Raw genomic sequence first — 22,069 nt, forward strand, 5'->3', positions numbered from 1 at the left:
TACAACTACTTCTTATTTGCAGTAGGCATTCTTTAAATGGTTCACAATGGAGTTTCATATTCCGGTGCACAAGTGCATAACAGATATCAGATAGAAAAATTAAAGTCAGATATGAGATAGAAAAATTAAAGTCCTCGGATTTTGAAAATCAAAGCAAAAGAATTGCCTCACCACCACTCTGCCTACAATTAATTACATTTTTTGTTGTTACTTCATATTCATATATAGTAGGTCACACAAATAGTATCATACCAGGCTTAAACTTATTACCACATCATTATCAGACGATCAGAAAAAGGGGGATAGTGAAACACCAGAAAACTAAATTACATCTCAAAGTACTTTAATTTGTCAACTGAACAGGTCTGGAAAGTCATTCATAATATAACAGCACTTGGACTGTTGAAACTGAAGGTTACATTCCACCATAATATAGCATGAAAACCATTCACAACACAAAAACTGTCAGACAGAGAGAGCCTTCTCAGGGAATAAATCAATGAAAAACTATCACACATACACTTCACCACACGTGTACAGTAACTTTTGCCCAGCTGGCTACACTGTGCTGGCCGTGACATTGCAGTTGCACAGTGATAGTGTATTTGTGAATGAGTCATTCAAAACCTAATCAAACTACCAGTCTTGTTCATGTGCCTAGCACTCATAATTAACTTGCTGACAGTATGATTTACGGAACTAGTCTGCAATAGCTGCTTCTTGTTTTTAATGTATAACTTGAGTCATTCCAGGGAACTTTCCTAGTGACAGTTTCACAAAACATGGTGTGTGAATGAATGAAAGGACGAATGTTGCCTGTGACTGATCATTATTAATGTTCGTATTTCGTGCTCCAGCATTCTGACATCCACAGGTCACCCTCTGACAACACTGAAACTCTGTAAGAGGGCGGGAAGGGGGGGGGGGGGCAGATGTAATATTTTTCTGAAAGAGAAACAAACATCTTTTACTCTGTGATGGAATCAAATAAATAACACTTTATGACAACTGTCAAGTTGTGACTCACAATCTATCATCAATAATTTAGATGTTTGGATTTGCACTGAGTGCCACATAGATTATAGGAGAACAGTTTTCTCTTTGTGACACTCTTGGCAGCCTGACACTTAACACAAAGTGAAAAATATTCATATTTTGTTTTACTAAGCATGTAGTTGCCCTACTTTGTAGCTTGAATAACATGATTTTTGGATGACAGATTGTACCATCTGTGGGTGGGGAGAGGGGCAGTGTTGACTGTGTGTAGCCAGCTGTACTTGACAAAGCTCTACATCTACCAGTAAAACATACAACACAGCATGCATGTGACTCAATACTAATACACGCAAAATGCAAGGCTAATTAGAACACTGATAAGATGACTCAAATGTTTATATCATCTTCTTTTGAACACAGATGTAGGTATCATTGTCTTGATTCATATACACAAGAGATTACTTCATAGGTATAATTTCTTAAGCTACTTTTCTGCACAACTGTCTCAAGGCCTTATAGAGTACTACTCAACAAAAGTATGTTTTCAGCAAAAGTCAGCAATGAGGATACTGTATAAAACTGGTAACTGAATGACTTGCATCCTTGACAATATTGTATACAATAGCCAGCTGAATGTCTTGCATATAGATCTTTAAATATCATGAAACTCTTCACCCTTACACACACTTCGCAATACACCGACTCTTAAACGAACTGTGGCAAAAAATCAAATACATGGAAACGAGTCTCATACATTACCCTGTCTTCGCTTGTGGGGAATTCATTGGTTAATTAAACTCTACATAGGCCTACATGAGGAGAAACGTTTGTGCCGCAAAATCTATGCCAAAAACCACTTTACAGTTTAAATGAGTTCTTTGACAGTGAAACAGCAAATTTGACTCCCGAAACAATGCAGCGACATATGAAATCAAGTGAACATGTACGTTTTAAAAAGTTCTCACTGTAAACGTTATTAAGTGTTATGCTATACTTATGCTATTTTTTCTGTATTATTGTGCATGCTTATGCTAATTTGTTCTTGTATTATAATGCTTGTGTAATCGTAACCTTGTAACTCTGACGCAGTCTGTCAAGTCTTCCCAGTTTGTTTTCCTAATTGACAGTTAACTTTCGATATTTAGACACCAATACTATAGTCTATACAGTTATACACGACTATGTTCGTGATACTGCGAAGTAACAAGTCGCTTTAAAAGCTGGGCAACTGTGATGCTAGGGAAAAAAAAATTATGCAAAAAATCATCAGCAAACTTTACATCACGCGAATTCTTGAACGACCGGTACTGTCCGGTAGTAATATCTCCTACAAGTAAATTGTTGCTCAGGACACGGACCTTTATTCATTAAATAAGTACGTAGGCCAATTACACGTGAGGAATAAAAAGATTCCGATACTACTAAAACTTTATAAACATATTTTAGTTTTATAATTACGTCAGTGGCATGTCATGTTTTTATTATTTTTGGAAAAACCAACCACGGTCCAATTAACTTCTATGCAAATTACACGTTGCTTTGCTGTTTAACAACCACATGAGACAAAATGCAGGCGTTTTTTTTCACCTTTATTGTTCTTTACGCGTAGTTCAAGCATTGTGGGCAAGTGATGCTGTGTCGATTGTCAAGCAATCGATGTAATAATGCAAGTAGTTGGATGTGACGAACAGTTCACATTTTGAAATTTCGGAGTCCTGTCGTTTTTCGGGAGCCCTATTAATAAAATTTTAAAGCACCCACAACACAAAGGAAAACTGTTTTCCTTTATATCGCCAATAAAAACGAAACAAGAGCATAAAAGAGCCGGGTAGTTTATCTCTTTCCTTAAATTCTTTGGCCAAATATTATGTCATAGACTATGGAAAGCAAAATAAAGTTTTACGGGTGGTTCTGAAATACAGGAAAGTGGAGTGATTACTTACTGCTGTAACGTGGAACTTCTGCCTGACGAGGCCGTAGCACAATTGCGATTGATTACTGAATATGCCGCGATAATATTACTTGCTGTCCCAAATGTATAGATAAGATACGAGATTCCAAATTCTACCTTTGAGTTGATCGTTTGACCTCACAATGAAAAACATTTCGGTAGGTCACGTAGCACGTACTATGTACCCCCCACCCCCCTTTACCACTCCTCTGCACGTTGCACGTTTTTTGTACCAAATATTAGACATAGGACGCAACTACTATACAAGCTATATCGCATTTATTTTTATTACATTACATATTACATCCGGAAATGCTGTCAGTAACATTTAATTTGCCACTCCTGTAGAGAAGTTGTTGCCCGCATTTTATAGCCAGCAAGAAAATATTGTACGTAACTCATGAAAAATGAAGAAAAAAAAAAAAGACATTTAACAAAAGTAACATAAGGTAGTCCTGTTTGGACGGCAAACGTAACAAGTTTAGACTTTAAACATCTTCGCCTTACAACTGTACAGATAATATTAGATTTTAGGGATGAAAATGTCAAGAAGAAAACAAAGTTCTGTAGTGCCTTATGGCATCATGTTATGAAGTAACTCATCGTTACGTTAAGAAATAATTGTTACACAATAAATACGTAAACAAGCAAATGCTCTACCGACAGATAAGACATATCTTTCTATCTTCATTCATCCAGGAGTAATTGCCCTGCAAGGTATGAGGCAGAACTGCTGTGAAGATAGGAAGGTATGAGAGAGGTATAAATATAATACTAAAAGGAGAAATGTTTTACAACATTTTCTGTCTCTCAGCTCCCCCTTCCCATCCACACATTGCTTTATATTCAGAAATCATTGTATAGGGTAGGAGGATATGAATTCAGTTTGTGTTTGAAGCACAATTTATAATCTACTAATTTCTCTATATCACTGGGTAAGTGGTCAAAGGTTATTATAACTGAATACCTCATTTCTTTTTGTGCCGCAGAATATTACTGTTATTTTCAACCAGTGATTGATTGTTGACAAGAAATTACAACATGTCATCTTGAGAACCATAGATCAAGTTACTCAAGTGTGTGCAGTGTTTCTTAACAAAACTACAGGTCTATGGGGTATGAAACTAACTATGTGACTGGGCTGAGGATTTCTTGGTAGGGGAGAAACAGCATACAGGATGGAGAGTCATCAACAGACCTTCACTCATTTCTTTATTTTTTTTTTTATTTTTTTTTTTTTATTTTTTTTTTTTTTTATTTTTTTTGCGTAGAGCACCAACTGATGGATTTTGTAACTGTCATAGCAATTTTTCACAAGTTTTGTACCTTAATATAGTTTGGCAGTTGTTACACCAAATTTGGCCATTAATGATTGATTGATTGATTGATTTTTATTGTTGTAGAGACCTCAGAGATCATCTGAGGCATTACAAAAGTCAATATTACACAATATAAATGTTACACAAATAATTACAAAAACAAGAAAAATTTTACACAATATAAATATTACACAAATAATCATGGTACCATCACACAAATACAAAATAGAGAAACTTGTGGTACAAATTGATATTGCATAGTAAATTTAGCCAATTACAGACTTACTCATATATAGAAGCATATAAAAACTGATCACAAAGTGTAGTCATACCATATTCTTTGCCTCCCTTAAAAATTCATCGGTTTCATAAATGCTGAGCTCAAGAAGAAATTCTTTTACTTTTTTTTTTTAATTGTTGAGTTGGAAGATCCTTGATATGTTGGGGTATGGCATTAAAAAATTTTATGGACTTGTATAAGAAGCACTTTTGTGTTTTTTTTATAGTTACATTGGAAAGAAACTAGGTCCTGCTTGTTTCTTGTGTTATAATTATGTCGCATGTCATACTGTTGATAACTCTGATAGTTTTCCTTAATATGCATTACACACTGTAGTACAAATATTGATGGCAGAGTCATAATCTGTGATTTTTTAAAGCTTGGCCTACAGTGAGCTCTGGGTGCCAAGCTACATATCAGTCTTATTGCCTTCTTTTGTAGTTTGAAGACATTAGCTGCCTTGTTTTGATGTCCCCACAGTATTGTGCCATAGGAAATGTGACTGTATTAAAGCAAAATAAACCACTTTAAGTACTGGCACGTTTAGACAAAGATGCAGCTTCCTTAGAGCAAATATTCCTTTGCTAATGCTGCTTTTATTATTTTTTTTTTTTTTTTTTTTTTTGGACACAAAGGGAATTGGACTGTGGTCTTTTGTTTTCTTTGTTTGTAGGTCCAGACTTCCATTCGTATGTTGTAGACATACATAGCAAAGTTCTTGGTTGCTTTGGTTCAATGTATCTCCAAAAATGTAGTTAATTTATAAATATACAATGAGTAAATTGTGAAGTATGTTTGATGTACAAAAATTTCCCTGTAGGAGTCTCTGTACCCAAGTCTGTGGAGAATCCTGATTGATTTTTCTGCAGGATTAATATTGTATTCCTTAATATGTCAGCAGCCCAGCCCCATGTGTGTATCCCATAATTGATCAATGGAAAAATTGCCCCATAATAAATTTGATTTAATGTCGGATCAGCGACTACTTTTGATAACTGGCTAATAATATGTAGCGAACTACTGATTTTATTAGGTATAAGTCTGATGCACCTTACCCATTGTAGATTTTCATCTAGGTATGTACATTTAAATCTACATTCATCTGTGTCTATAGCTTCAATTCTGCCTATATTACTGACAGAGTTTTGGTGTGAATTTGCAAGTTTAGATGGCAACAACTAAGATTTATGTCTACAGTCTGCAAATCATCGTGAGGTGTATGGCTGAGAGTATGTCCCATTGTACAAGTTATTAGGGCTTCTTTCCACTGTATTGATGCATGGAAGTGGGAAGAATGGTTGGTTGTATCCATCTCTGTGTGCCGTAATTACTCGAATCAGATCCCCACAATCACTATGTGGGCGATGCATAGAGAGTTGTAGTATATTCCTAGCTTCATCATTTAATACTGATTCTTGAAACATTCTTAGCAGACTTTCTCAGGATAGTTTACATGGATCTTCAAGAGTCTGCCAGCTCAGTTTTTTCAGTATCTCTGTGACACTTTCCCACGGATCAAACATGCCTGTGACCATTCATGCTGCCCTTCTCTGTACATGTTCAGTATCCCCAGTTAGTCCTATGTGGTATGGGTCCCAGACACTTGAGCAATAGTCTAGAACTGGTTGCATGAGTGGTTTGTAAGCAGACACTGTTGTAGACTGATTCCAGTTCCCCAGTGTTCTACCAATTAACCAGAGGCTTTGCCTTTATTAAGTGATTTAAGTTGCTTTGTTACACCAAGGATATCTACTTCTGAGTTACTCATGTCGGCAGTTCTTCTTGGTCCGAGTTCTGGAATATTTACTTCGTTGTCTTTGGTGAAGGGATTTTGGTAAACGGTATTTAATGACTCTGCTTTACTGGGACCAGTAACATCACCACTGTTAACACACAGTAAAGGCATTGATTGTGTCTTTGCACTGGTGTACTTTACATATGACCAGAATCTCTTTGTGTTTTCTTCCGGATTTCAAGACAGAGTTTCATTGTGAAAAGTATTAAAGCATCTCGCATTGAAGTACGCACTATATTTCAAGCTTCTGTAAAACTCTGCCAATCATGAGGGTTTTACATTGTTTTAAATTTGGCATGCTTTTTTTGTAGCTTCTGCAACAGTTTTCTGACCTGTTTTGTGTACCATAGGGGACCAGTACCATCTCTTAATAATTTATTTTGTATATGTCTGTCAGTAGCCACTGATACTATTTCTTTGAATATAAACCACATCTGGTCTGCATTTACAGACTGGAAAGATTGGAGACTGATTCTTTGGAAGGCCTCAAGCAGAGTTTTATCTGCTTTTTTAATAGATGTATTTTGCATTTATTTTTGGTGGGTTTGGATGTTACAGTATTCAGTCTTGCTACAGCAACCTTGTCGTCACTAATCCCTGTTACAAGCTCTCGACCAGAGTTAGCCTCCACATCCTTTGGTAATGGCCACCCAAGAGTCCGTACGTCCTTGAACAACGTGGACAATCAGTGATCTTTCTGTGGACCCAAGGACATGTAGGAATCCTGCGAAATTAACTTACTGACAGGCTAACCAAAGAGGCTACTCATAAACCAAGTCTGGAGATCGGTGTACCACAATCTGATTTTCAGTAGGTATTATGGCACAAGGGTTGGATTGTTTTGGGGGCAGTAGACCAGAAAACCTAAATCAGGATGGCCGGACGCGGATTGAACCGACGTCCTCCTGAATGCGAGTCCAATGTGCTACCCACTGCACCAACTCACTCGGTATGGCACAAGGCTTTTGGGCTTTGGAATACAGCATGGTGCTCCCTGACTTTGCTGAATAACTTAAGTATGCTAAAAGAGACAACAAATAGTGGAGATCCTCAATGGGAACATCTAGCAAGGGCTCCATTGTCCTTTGCCAGCTTCATATCAGCCATACTTGGCTGACTCACGGTCACCTCCTACATTACAAGGACACACCTCAGTGTCACTGCAGTTCACACTTGGCAGTTGTCCATATCTTCGACTGTCCAAATGTAGTCGCCCTGTGGCAGACTTTTAATCTCTTTCATGCGCTCCCTTCACTTGTAAGTGACAATTTCTCAACAGCTAATGTAGTTTTAAGTTTTATCCGTGAAGGGGTTGTGGAACAAAGTGTAATGGACGTCTGGCCACAACTGAAATGTACCGTGCAAATCGTGAACTTATAGTTTTAGAAACACTGCAGAATGAACTGAAAGAAACAAGAGGACATGTTCAGTTGTTGGAAAATATGGTCAAAAACCTATCTGATCCATCACTTAAAGAACTCAGACAATTTCAAGAGCACAATGAAACAAAGAAGTGTGCAAAACCTAAATATGCTTCAAACAATTTTAAAGTTCTGTTAAGAAACAGATTTCAGTGTCTCATTACAGATTGTGAAGTTAATAATGACGAGTCCGGCAACTCGCACCAAGATTATTTATCTGAATTGGCGGGAAGTAAATGCAAAATGTTGGAAAAACGTAACTGCAGTGATGATGCAAATAAAATGACGAAAATAAACTTTTATAGGCCTACAGTTTTGCTTGCTGACAGCCACAGGAGAGGAGTTGCAGGTATTCTTCGCCTCCAGCAAGATCTCTCTGTTACAAGTATTGTGAAACCTGGAGCAGGTCTGACAGAAGTTTTAAAAGACTGTAAAAACTATAACTGCATCTTGCGAAGTGAATGTATAGTAATAATGGGCGGTGCAAATGATGTGTATAAGAATGAACTAATAGTGACAAACATTGTGTTAAGAAATGCACTATGTACATTAGTGAATCAAAATGTGATCGTGGTAGGCATATCACACAGGTATGATCTTATTGAATCTTCTTGTGTGAACAGAGAGATCCAAAAAGCAAACAGGATGTACAAAAAAATCTGCAAGGCCACTTCAAATGCGTTTTTCCTTAATATTGGTGACCTAGAGAGAAAGCACTCCACTACACGTGGAATACATTTAAATAAATTGGGAAAATTGCTACTCAGCCAGAAGTTCAAGGATTTATTGGAAAGTGTTTCTCCTAGAAGTAAGAAATGTAATCCAATCCCATTGCTGATGGTGAAGGAGAGCTGCAATGTATCTTGCCTACCAACTACTCCAGCAGCTGCAGTAACACAACTTGAAGAAACATTGATTACAGGAGAACGTGTTGGGAGAGAAGTAGGCATATTAACAGCTACAACAGATGGAACAACACAGCAAGGGACAGAGAAAACAGATAGAGCAAGGGTGGCAGCATACTCAGCTACAAAAACTATTGCTCCATCAAGTGGTACAGGTATCCATTCTGCAGCAACATCTGAACTACCCGCAAGGGGAACCCAGTCATCAATATCAAGACATGAACATGAAGAAGGGAAGAGAGTTCAACAAGCAGTAGGAGTGTCAAGTGTTGTGGGTCAGCGAAAAACAGTTCTTCTTCTCCGTCTAAGTGATTTTTTAGTCGAAGGCAGCAAGGAGAAGAAGCCCATAAGGTAAATAGTGCAGGAGATTTAATAGCCCCTCACCATAATGGTACATCTGTGAGGAAAGACAGGTTTGATCTTAAAATATGCTGTCTTAACATTCAAGGAATGAGGGATAAGGAATTTATTGTCAGTAATCTTGGAACAGAAAAAGGGTTTGATATTTTGCGTTTGAGTGAACACTGGGCCACTGAGAGTGACCTAATATTTGTTAAATTTGATAATTGTAATATAGCCAATAGCTACTGCAGAAAATTGCATTCAAGAGGTGGTGTAGCAATCTATATTGACAAATCACTTAGACGTTCAATCAATAGATTGAATCGAGATTTTTTGTGTGATGAACTGAACTTTGAAGCTGCTGGTATAGTTTTAGACAGTTTTAAGTTATTGGTAGAGATCACCTAATGGCATCATCAGTCTATTTCTAGAGAAACTGGACCAGCTGATACAGGTACCTGGTGAAACTAGATGGATAAATTATGATATTGTAATAGGTGGTGCTCTGAATTCAGATTTTGATGTAACAACACGCAAGTGTAGTGTCACTGAACTTCAAAATATACTAAGACAATCCGACTTACACTGCGTCAATAACAGGCCCACAAGAAAACAAGCATGTCTTGAAAATATTTTTGTGAATTTTAAAACAACAGACGAATCATGTGATGTGTCAGAGTTTGCATTTTCTGATCATAGTTGTGTGACCTTAAATTATACAAGTAGGTTCCCTCCTGATAAGACTAGTATAACTAACCCTTTCCCAAAAATTGTGATCACCAGACCTGCCTCAGATGAAAAAAGTTCATAGATTTTGTAATTCCCTTGCTGACAGAGACTGGTTTTGGCCAGTGCTATGGAGACATACTCTATACTTTAAGTAACGATTTTCCAGAAAATATACTATTTGAAAGGTTTTTTAAAGTATTTTTGGCACACTTTAATGACTGCACTCCGACAAAGAAATTCAAAGTAGGCCTAACTAATCGAGTCCTGAAAACTAAAGTTCTAAAAAGACAAAATACGTGGTATACAGAACATCTGACCACTCTGAAAAGCCAGGTTATGTTGTTGCACAATGTTTATTGTAGACTGAAGACTAATCAAGCTAAACTAGTCTATGTTACATGTAGGAATGAATATAAAAAAGTGATCATAGAAGCCAAAATAGCACACAATCTCAGAAGTATTGAGAAATCCACCAACAAGTGCAAAGCTGCTTGGAAGCTAATAAATAGTGTCGCTAAAGATGAAAGAAATGTTACAATTAACATCTCTGCCCAAAAATTCAATGATTATTTTGTTACTTCAGTTGAAGAAGTAGGAAGTAGTATTGCTAAACACAAAATCACCTCATCACAGTTACTGTCAAAAAATAGTTGTAGATCATCAACAAATACAAGTATCTTCAGTTTCTCTAAGGTCTCACCAGATTTTGTATTAAGAATAGTGAAACAGTTAAAATCATCAGACAGTATATACATATATGACTGATCCTGTAACATACTGAAGAACGTCATAGGCAGTATAGTGTACCCCTTAAAACATTGTATAAACAAATGTCTTGCTGAAGGATATTTTCCTGATGAGCTTAAACTGTCTAGGGTAGCTCCAGTTTATAAAAAAAGGGGATAAAGACTCTGCCTCAAGTTACCGGCCAATTTCCATAGACCCATATTTTTCTAAAGTTCTGGAATGCACAATTTACAAATAATTATCTGATTACTTTGATAATACAGGAATTATTAGTGGATCTCAATATAGTTTTAGGAAAAAGATGTCAACAATTGATGTGACAGATATTGTTGTAAAATACACTACTGGCCATTAAAATTACTACACCACAAAGATGACATGCTACAGACGCGAAATTTAACCGACAGGAAGAAGATGCTGTGATATGCAGATGATAAGCTTTTCAGAGCATTTGCACAAGGTTGGCGCCAGTGGCGACACCTACAACGTGCTGACATGAGGAAAGTTTCCAACCGATTTCTCATACACAAACAGCAGTTGACCAGCATTGCCTGATGAAACATTGTTGTGATGCCTTGTGTAAGGAGGAGAAGTGTGTACCATCATGTTTCCGACTTTGATGAAGGTCAGATTGTAGCCTATCGCGATTGCAGTTTATCGTATCGCGACATTGCTGCTCACGTTGGTCGAGATCGAATGACTGTTAGCAGAATATGGAATCGGTGGGTTCAGGAGGGTAACACGGAACACCGTGCTGCATCCCAACGACCTCGAGATGACAGGCATCTTATCCGCATGGCTGTAACGAATCGTGCAGCCACGTCTCTTGATCCCTGAGGGAAAAGATGGGGACGTTTGCAAGACAACAACCATCTGCACGAACAGTTCGACGACGTTTGCAGCAGCTTGGACTATCAGGTTGGAGACCATGGCTGCGGTTACCCTTGGAGCTGTATCACAGACAGGAGTGCCTGCGATGGTGTACTCAACGATGAACCTGGGTGCTCGAATGGCAAAACGTCATTTTTTCGGATGAATTCAGGTTCTGTTTACAGCATCATGATGGTCGCATCCGTGTTTGGCGACATCACGGTGAACGCGCATTGGGAGCGTGTATTCGTCATCGCCATACTGGCGTATCACCTGGCGTGACGGTATGGGGTGCCATTGGTTACACATCTCGGTCACCTCTTGTTCGCATTGATGTCACTTTCAACAGTGGACATTACATTTCAGTTGTATTACGACCTGTGGCTCTACTCTTCATTCGATCCCTGCGAAACCCTACATTTGAGCAGGATAATACACGAGCGCATGTTGCAGGTCCTGTACGGGCCTTTCTGGATACAGAAAATGTTCGACTGCTGCCGTGCACATTCTCCAGATCCCTCACCAACTGAAAACGTCTAGTCAATGGTGGCCGAGCAACTGGCTCTTCACAATAGGCCAGTCACTACTCTTGATGAACTGTGGTATCGTGTTGAAGTTGCATAGGCAGCTGTACCTGTACATGCCATCCAAGCTGTGTTTGACTCAATGCCCAGGCGTATCAAGGCTGTTATTACGGTCAGAGGTGGTGGTTCTGGGTACTGATTTCTCAGGATCCATGCACCCAAATTGCATGAAAATGTAATCACATGTCAGTTCTAGTGTAAAATATTTGGCCAATGAATACCCATTTATCATCTGCATTTCTTCTTGGTGTAGCAATTTTAATGGCCAGTAGTGTACATCCATCAAGTATTTGAGGATAAAGACTTTGCTCAAGTCACTTTTTGTGACCTAAGCAAAGCCTTTGACTATATAGAACATACAGTACTACTTGAAAATTTGAACTTCTATGGTGTTAAAGATAATAGCCTTAAACTATTAAGATCATTTTTACAGAACCATAAGCAAGTTGTCTGTGTTGGCAAAGAATTGTCCAGTGTAGAACTAGTTAATGTAGGTGTCCCACAGGGATCTGTACTGGGCCCTTTCCTGTTCCTAATAATGATAACAACCTACCATCATGTATTAAATCAAAAACTGTACTATATGCAGATGGTACAACTTTTCTGAACAGCAGTAATGACCTCAGTAGCCTTAAAACGTGTTACAGAGACAATTGCTCAAGCAAAAAAAAAAAAAAAAAAAAAAAAAAAGGCGAACAAAGAGTATTTAGTGTAAAAGACAAGCTACCATATGATGATCCCAGTTATGTTAAGTTTTTAGGGGTATATTTGGATGACAAATTATCTTGGGGTCAACATGTCAAGTATCTTAGTGGTAAGTTGCCAAGGGTAATCTATCTGTTAAGGCGACTAATGGATTCTGTACCTAAAAATTATGTTGGAATATCCTATCTCTCATTCTTCCAAATCATAATAACCTATGGTATCATTTTATGGGGAAACTCCAGTTGTGTGACATCCTTCTACTGCAGAAGAAAGCTATTAGGGTAATTACAGGCTCATCATATAAGGCAATGTAAACCTTTGTTTTCTGAGCCAAAAATTATGACAGTAGTAAACCTATATTTATACTATGTTTTAATCTACATGAAAAAGAAGCTACCCGAAGCTAAACACAGAGAAAATATACATTGCTACAACATTAGGACGAATAGATGTATTTATACTCCATTCCACAGACACTCAAAATCACTGAACAGTTACAAGCTAATGGGGCACAAATTATTTAATAAGCTCCCACTAGCTGTACAAGATTTACCGGAGCAACCATTCAAACAAACAGTGTATGACTGGTTAGTTGCCCATGCATTCTATGACATAAAGGATTTTATCAATTGTAAAATTATACTGCAATAACAAACTGATTACTCTTTTGCAACATTAATTATATAGTAATATAAGTATGACTTTGTAGGATTTCACCAATCGTAATATAACCATGCAATAACAAACCTATTGTTCTTTTGCAACATGAATTGTATTGTTTGTATCACTTTGTCAATTGTGATATTATACTGTAATAACAAATCTATTGCTCTTTTTGCAACAGGAATTATATTGTGTTATAAGTATGACTTTCTAAGATTTCATCAATAGTAATACTACACTGTAATAACAAACCTATTGTTCTATTGCAACATGAATTATATTGTATGATATGTATGACTTTGTCTATTGCCTTAATGGCCTAACGATGATAAAATTATTCAATTCTATTCTATCATTCTGTTTAAGGGTGGGCACCTTACCCTGATCTTTCAGGACCTCATCCTACCTGCATTTTAAATCTTCCTCACTCCCTCTGGTGCCGTCTGTTCGGCTTGGTGTTCGTCTTTTCACCATCTCTGTTTCTCTTGCCTTTTGTTTTTACGCTGGGGATTTTAGTGTGCTGCAGAGTGACTGACTCATCCTTTTTTGTTGTTGCGATCAGCCAGCTAAGATCATCTACTATATTGTTTTAACATCTTTTACCTCTTTTTTCCTCTTCATTAATTTTTTCAATTGATACTTTCATTTTCTACTTCATTGTGCTTACAAACACAGCTTTACACATTTTGTTCCTTCTCTGGATTTGAAGCGATAGAATTCCTTTGGGGTATGCTTTTCATCTGAGACAAGTGTGACTTAGGAAAAAGGGATGGAGAACCATGCAGTGTAGTCCCTTTAATCTCCAAACCAACCACCATCAACCACTAATCCTTGTGTCTGTCATGATTTTCCCTATTTGGTCAGGATTATGTGTTGCTAAAAGGTGAAGTATATTTTCACAACTGTTTACACTTCAAATGGGCTCCTGAACTAATTGTTCAAAATAATTTTCTGAGAACCATTCAGAATGATTTCAGATGACATTTTATGCCTACACCCAACTTTAAATGTATATTTTTGTGAACATATCAAGGGTAGATTGAAGTCACCACCAGCTATAACTGTATGAGTAGGTTTTCTTTGAACTGTTCAACAACTGTACAGTCTGAGTTGGGGGTCAGTAAAAGGAACCAATTATTAATTTTAATTATTAATTTTTTAATAATTTTTTAAATAATTAATTAATTTAATTATTAATTCTGGTTGACAAGTGTAACCGGTATCCATACTATCTCACAGGAGCTATCTACATTTATTTCACTTCTGACAGCAATTAACACTTCTGTCCTTTCTGAACACAGTCTAAGTCCTTGTAAAAATTTTGGCTGAACTTATTTCTGGCTTTAGCCAGCTTTCTGTACCTATAACAATGTTAGCTTCAGTGTTTTGTATTAGTGATTGGAGCCCTGGTTCTTTACCAGCACAGTTACAACAGTTTACAACTACAACACCATTTATTTCTGGATCTACTTTCCTGTGTTTGTTTTGCACACTTTTAGACTGACACCCTTGTCCTGCTCCCTTTTATACCGACACCCTTTTCTGAGACACAGTGATCTAAAGAATAACCCAGTCCCCTCCACACAGCCCGTGTTACCCGTGTAGCTACTTCCACTGACCTATTAAAGCTAAACCCGTAAACTCACCACCATGTGGCACAAGTCATGAAATCTGCAGCCTACATTGTTGCAGAACTGCCTGAACCTCTGATTAAAACCCTCCAATCGGTTCTGTACCAAAATAATACAGTTGGTTCTGTCGACGATTCTACAAATGACGAGCTCCACCTTCATCTCACAAGCAAGGCTGATAGTCTTTACAACTTCAGCTAGCTGCCTGTAACCACAGAGAATCTCATCATATCCCAACTGACACACATCACTAGTTCCGACATGAGCTACCAGCTGCAGCTGGCTACACTCTGTGATCTTCATGGTATGCAGAAGTACCTTTTCCCAGCATGTATCTAGAGTGCACTCTGTATTCTTTTCCTCCTTCGCAGCTATATCCCTAAGGGGCCCCACTACCTGCCTAACACTGGAGTCCCCAGCTACCAGTAAACCCACCCTCTGTGAATGCCTAGACCTCGTGGGTCGAGAGGCTTCCTAAGGAACAAGGCAAGTGACTTCATCTGGCTCAGAACCATTGGCCACAGGAGGTGCCAGAAACCTGTTCATCAGATGGACTGGGGTGGTCTTCTGATTGGACCCCTGGAAAGTTTTCTGATGCTTACTTTTCCTTGGAGTGACCTCCCGTTCAACCACGGGTGAGCGATCAACTTCAGTGTGGCCAGTACAAGGGGAAGCTACAGTAGTGAACCAATCAGGGGAGATAAGGATGTGCTGGATGTCCTCCGGATCTCCACATCCGACCCCCCATGGTGATGCCTATTGGCAAAACCTCAAGCTGTGTGCAAAGGGTCACCAACTCACGAAGGGTCACCAACTCACCTCGCATATTAATGTAGCAATCACAGTCTCTATTCACACTATAGATGGCAAAACTGTACATTACACAGTTACTAGGCGGTGCATGGTAATCACACAAACATTCAAGAAATGCGGGGATCGATACAGGCATGGTTACTTTACACTACACTGCTATTAAAATTTAAGACTGTGGTTTCAAACGTGAAAGAAATTAAGAAAGAAAACTAGTATCCACACAGATAACTGAAAATAAGTCACTCCTGTTTGAAACTCATAAATATAATTCACAAACAAATGGTATACTCACCTTCTCAGCAGCAGTAATGGAAGGTGGATTCTCTCACTGACGGTCCCATCTGACTGACACTGATCCAATCCAGGCAAAATAAAGTGTGGTCACTTTTTCTTTGCTCATTTAAGTGTGTGTGTCTACAGAACTTGGCCCTTCTTTTTGTGATGTTGTTAGAAATCATCTCTGTTTGTTCATACAGTTCTTTCATCAATCTGTTGTGCAGACTCCCTCTTTCTGAACCAGCCCACAGATCTTTCTAAGTACTTTTCTCTCTTGTTTTTTTACCCCCTTCATTTTCAGTATTCCGGGGATTACTGTTGTTTATGAGGCATACAAGGCCTGTAGTGAGACTACGGTATTATAATGTCGTAATTTGGCATTGCTGGAGATACTTCGTTTGTTGAAGTGATTCCATGTAAGTCTACATGCTTTCTGTAGTTGTTTTGGTCATCTCCTCATTGGATGTCGAGTTCAGTCCTGTTTTCATTATATCACTCCCAAGGGATTTTGTGTCCATGAACTGTGTTTTTTCATATGAGATTTGTAGTCCTGCCTAGCTGAGATATCGTTTAGTGTCTCTAGAGTTTCTTTGGCTTCTTTTCCTGTACATATTATGATGGTTATATCATCGGCAAAGGCTAGACCTTTTAAGTTCATGGTTCTATCCTTGTCTCTCCCCATCTTTAGCCAATTGACTCCTATGTCCCATCCCCTGATTGTTTTCTCTGAAACTGCATTAAATAGAATGGGCATACCTCTCCCATGAACTTCAATCTGAATGTTGCGTTTCTTAATGTTTCCTAAATTAGGTTTCTGGTCCTGTTGCCCACCTTCATTTCTTCTAGTATCCACCTTCATTTCTTCTAGTATGTTGAAGAGTGTTTCTATGTCTATGGACTCATATGCCTTCTTGAAGTTGACAAATGTTACTGTGGTGTTCCTGTACTCTTATGCTCTGCTAGAATTACTTTATTTTCACAACTTTTGTCTGTTTTGAGATGCTTGTGTCTGCTAGTTGACGTTTATGGTCAGAGTAATGAAAATCCACATTCCTGCACGTAACATTGTCTTTAATATGTTTACTAAGTATAGTCTAATCTATTCTGCTGGAGGTGGACTTTGTACTGTGGTACCAGTATTTACTACGTTTATAAGATTTTTTGAATTAAGAGCTTCTACTACCGTTATATTAAATACATTGCAATATTTTGCATCAGTATTCAAATCATCAAGTTTAGTGAGATCACTGGGGCAACTATGTCCCACTATCCTACTAAGTATGTCCGTGAAACTCCCTACTGCCTTTGGTGGATGATAAGTCCCAATAACTTTATTTTTTCTCATAAACTTTCTGCACTCTTTGGTGCAGAGTTCAGTGACTGTCACTTTGCTCAACCATTTTTGCCATACTGATTTAAATAGTTTATTTTCCTCGCCTCGAGATTCTTACTAATAAGGACTGCAAAACAAGGGAGGACTGTGCCCCCCATCCCCCCATTAGCTTTCAGGGTAAGGAAAAAATATAGTGTAATCAGGTGTTTTTCTTTGAAGAAAAATGATTTAAAACTTTGTATTATGTAGGTTTTTAACAGGGTCGGAGCTGGAACTTTTGTGTGGCTACTTACAAGTCGCTATTTATCTTCCAAAATACTAAAAGTACTTCGTACATCCCAGTTTGCCTCCCCAGGAACTATAACATGGGTGCTCTTGGAGGTGAGTATTAATTTACAAAAATCTGTAACACATTAAGCTTATTTCTAATACTGTATCTTTAGGTACGTGAGTTGGTAGGGTTTTAAGCTTTACTGTTACCCTAACTACAAATGAGGAAATGATGTATGGTAAAAGATAATAATTATTTGTTGAAGACTTATACACTTTGGATAGATCACTAGTAACATAAGACTTTTCAATACAAGAAGTAAAAGCGAACTGAGAGAAAAATATCACTTCACATAACACTCAGCACTGCATTTAATCAGTCAGTCGATCTCGTGGTTGCCACAGTAGCTTCCCTCCAAAAACTGTACGGGCTTGTAGTGTAACATTGTTTGCAGGAATGGCACAACCCACCAAATCAGAATGTGCCACACAAACCGCCACTTCAGGCAAGTGTGGGAAACTTGAAAAGCCTGCTGGACAGTTTCATAGCCCTAAATCATCCTGTGTAGTCCAGCAGGAGAAACTCATAATTAGTCATACACCAGAATGTCGGTAGTCTTAAAAACAAGCACAATGATATGGATATTATTACATGTCTTGATAAATCTGATAATTTTGTCATAACTGGACATTGGTACAATGAAAACCTAATTAACATTACTCAACCCCTCTCCATGAAATGTTGTTCTGCCTTTAGTAGGAAAAACAAATGTGGGGGTGGTGTAGCAATATTCACTGTTAAGTTTCTGTGTTCTTGGTGTAACTGGAATCTGCTTAGAAGCAACCACAGAATTTGCTGTAATAAATATAAAATGGTGTAGAGAAAATATAGCAATTATCAGTGTGTATAGGCCACCTGGAGCACATATGGATACATTTTTCAAAAATCTATCTGCTTGCTGGTTATATATAGACAGTACATTTTCTGGGTTAAATGGCCATGTAAATATTATAATAACAGGGGATATAAAATAGCCTTATTAACCAATGACGCTAACACCAAAAAGTGACACCTCCTGCTTGATGAATTCAGTCTGACCCCACTTATCCATGAGACAGGTAGAGAGACTGATAACAGAAAAACATGCCTGGATAACATAATAACAAACATGACCCATCTTTCTTACAGTACATCTATTTTAAAACTGGTCACCTCTGCAGTACAGCTTCAATTGGAGGCAAATAAAATGCCCTTTGTCGCTAAAAAGAAACTATATGTCAGCAAAAGAATTATGTATAATGATAACATCAGTAGACTGAACTGCATGTTAGCACACACCATGGTCTGAGAATGATAGCTCTTCCCATGATAGCTTTGCTGCTAACTTCTACTACTGTTTTGGTGTTACATGCCCAGTTGTAGCCACAAAAGTTAAACTAAAAATATATCTGAATAAATAATGGTGTCGTTGAATCAAGGAAAAAATTTAAATTATTCCATACTACAATGTTGAATAATAGACAAAATTTCAAGCTAAAGGAGGCCTACAAAATGTATCAAGAATACTATAATGATTTATTAATACAGACCAGGAGCAACTATGTTTCGAACAAGCTTCAGTCGACACACAATGTTTCTGCTGGTGTCTCGGAAGCAATGAACAGTTTTAGAACAGAGCGACGCAAATCCTGTATGGATTTTATTATCAGCCACAATAGGATGAAGATCAACTTGAAATTGCTAATTTATTCAATGAATATTTCCTTCAGTAGGGGAAGCTATCAATCACAAACATAGAAACCTGCAAAAAGGCATCCGTCTAAGCATAGCATATATTTAGCCCCCAAAATTTGCAAAGAAATAATTAACATCATTAGTGCCCTAAAATCTTCCAGTTCTGCAGGGCATAAGGGCCTTATTATTGATGTATTAAAAGTATGCAGACAAAATGTCTCTGTACCCCTGTCTGTAGCAGCAGACACCTTCCCAAACAGACTAAAAATAGCTCAGGTAACACCAATCTTTAAAAAAGGTGACAAACTCAAAATTCAAAACTACAAACCAATCTCAAAACTACCTGTCTTTCCAAAATTGTTGAAAAAGTCATATACAACAGAATTATAAACTTTCACCATAAGCACAACCTAATGTTTGAAAATCAAAATGGATTCTTAAAATGTAAATCAGCTAGCACAGCAGCTGCTCAGTTAACTGAAGAGATAATAAGTGGCGTCAAGAACAAGCAACATTTTGCAGACAGATACCTCGACCTTGAGAAAGCTTTTGACTGTGTGAACGCCACTAACATATTAGATAAGCTATGGAACATTGGCATCAGAGGCACTGCTCATGACCAATCTTACATGAATAACCGAAAACAGTAGACACTACTTAAAACTGAAAGTGGTGTTCACAAATCCAAAATCGCTAATATAAAATTGGTGTGCTCCAGGACTAAGTACTGGTTGCGCTTCTGTTTTTGATTATGTAATGACGTAAGATATTGCATTCAAGTTTCCAAAATAGTTCTGCAGGTGGATGACACACCCATTGCGTGTAAAAAGAAATCATTTAACAAACTAGGGACACTATAATAATGTGACAAATGAAATTGTTCAGTACTTTAATGAAAGCCACTTAAATGTAGGCAGTAGTAAAACATTTCTCTTGTTGTTCAACAACAGCAGTTTTAATGATGAAATTAAGCTATACATAGACAATGTATTAGTACAAAAAAAAAAAAAGAGTTTAGTGTAAAATGCCTTGGTTTAACAATTCAAAGCAATCTAAAATGGGACACACGTTGACACTAGCATGTAAGTTGTGTAAGAATATATTTGCAATTAATATGATTAGCAATTTCTGCAAAGACAGTGTTGTCCTAAAGATGACATATTTCAAAGAAACACTATAAGAGTCATCTGTGGAGTAAAATATAAGGAATCGTGCTGTGGCTTGTTTCCAAAAATTGGTGTGCTAACTGTAGTCAACATATATATTCTAAAAGCCATTTTACTTGTTAGATGACTGCAATGTTTGTTCTGATTTGTAAGAGTACAGTACCAGAAATAAACAAAAATTTTACATCAGCACCCACAGAACAGCACTCTATGAAAAGGATTGAATTGCCCTCTCTGTTTATTGATTGGATAGCCACTGAATTGCTATTTATTTATTTAATGGGATAATGATAATTATTAAAAGGTGGCAATTTTATTTAAGCACTGTTTTTACTCTTTCGATTGTTGCGAGTCAGCGATAGTGCAATGCTGCTCGCTTTGGAGAATACACATTTTATAAGAAACACTTTTGCGATCACAGTTGCGATTCAGACGGTATTCGCGTAATTGTACTGATTAAAAGTTATCGTTTCCGAAAGACGCAGGTTTGATTAAAGCTGTGTGCACTTTTGCGCGTATAATGAAAATATTCATAACACGTCACGTAACAAAAAGAAACATGCGAATCACAACCGTGATCAAACGAAGAAAATATATGATAACATAAATGTTCTTCACTGTCATTCAGGACAGGCTCAGATTAGACCTTGCAATTTTTAGTTATAGGAAATCACAAGACGTTACACTTTAGAGATATTTGTTTTGAATAACTTGTATTTACTTTCTCTCTCTCTCTCCTTTTTGCAGCCTTTATACCTTCACATCGATTAAGGAACTTTTCCTCCTCTACCGACTAGTACGAGAACAAAATTCAGACTCAACAAAATGTCTTACATTGAATTATTACATGCTTAACCCTTAACAATCATATATAGTTTCGTAATACAAACAATGCTAATTTATTCCATGCACTAGAAAGTCTTTGATACACTGAGCACAAAAATGAAAATAACAAAATCATAATTACATTTTTAATATCATGAATACTTCTTTAAATCATGAAAATAAGGTTGGACATTGTCGTAATATTAATTTTCATCATTGTAGCACTACATTGCCCCCTTTGGATGTACAGTCACACTTGTTTGACTGGACATCCAAGCAGGCGTATTTTCCTTGCCTGTTCTGTTTAAAGTTCACTGTGTTGTTTCACTTGGAAGCATGTGCTTTGTTTACTTTTAAGTCTCAGGGATTTTGAGTTACACTCCCCCATTTGGTCAAAGGCCAATGGGAAAAGCCCCGGAAAAAAACCACGGCGGAGTGAGCACATCTTCTTTGAATATTCCCTTCGTATGACATTTAATAATGGTACAATTTCGTGATAGTGCTGCTGGTGACGATGGCTGGCGACTTGGTGTACTGCAACACCGATGTCTCGCCCCATCAGGTAAGTCTGCGATGGACTGCGATGACGTGGCAGGGTGCGGCATGGGATGACGGATGACGTCGCTGCAGTATGCTGTCCTCACCGACACGTGTGCTCAGCATCCCAGCACACAGTCACATGAAATTCAAACAGCAGTATCAGTTCCTTAAAT

General features: G+C 37.7%; 1 protein-coding gene and 1 long non-coding RNA gene across 4 annotated transcripts in view; one reads left to right on the top strand and one right to left on the bottom strand.

Annotated features, from left to right (window-relative positions):
• LOC124795026 (peroxisomal acyl-coenzyme A oxidase 3-like) overlaps window positions 1-3,095 on the bottom strand; it is a 139,944-nt gene extending 136,849 nt beyond the window's left edge. Inside the window, exon 1 of one of the 3 annotated variants that reach the window (XM_047258797.1) lies at window positions 2,940-3,095. Coding sequence is in view for 1 of the 3 variants with exons in the window: in XM_047258796.1 (XP_047114752.1) it covers window positions 1,756-1,781 (26 nt within the window). In the remaining 2 variants the exon portion in view is untranslated. Of the gene's footprint in view, window positions 1-1,755; window positions 1,906-2,067; window positions 2,216-2,939 lie in introns of those variants that run through there. The other 2 variants (XM_047258798.1, XM_047258796.1) reach the window with 2 other exon arrangements.
• On the top strand, window positions 1,729-21,321 carry LOC124795027. Its single transcript, XR_007016638.1, has 3 exons — window positions 1,729-1,939; window positions 17,610-17,741; window positions 21,279-21,321. It is a non-coding gene; the product is annotated as an uncharacterized LOC124795027 (long non-coding RNA).
• The last annotated feature ends 748 nt before the right edge of the window (window positions 21,322-22,069 follow it).

The sequence above is a fragment of the Schistocerca piceifrons genome, chromosome 4, assembly GCF_021461385.2.
Source record: "Schistocerca piceifrons isolate TAMUIC-IGC-003096 chromosome 4, iqSchPice1.1, whole genome shotgun sequence".
NCBI lineage: Eukaryota > Metazoa > Arthropoda > Insecta > Orthoptera > Acrididae > Schistocerca > Schistocerca piceifrons.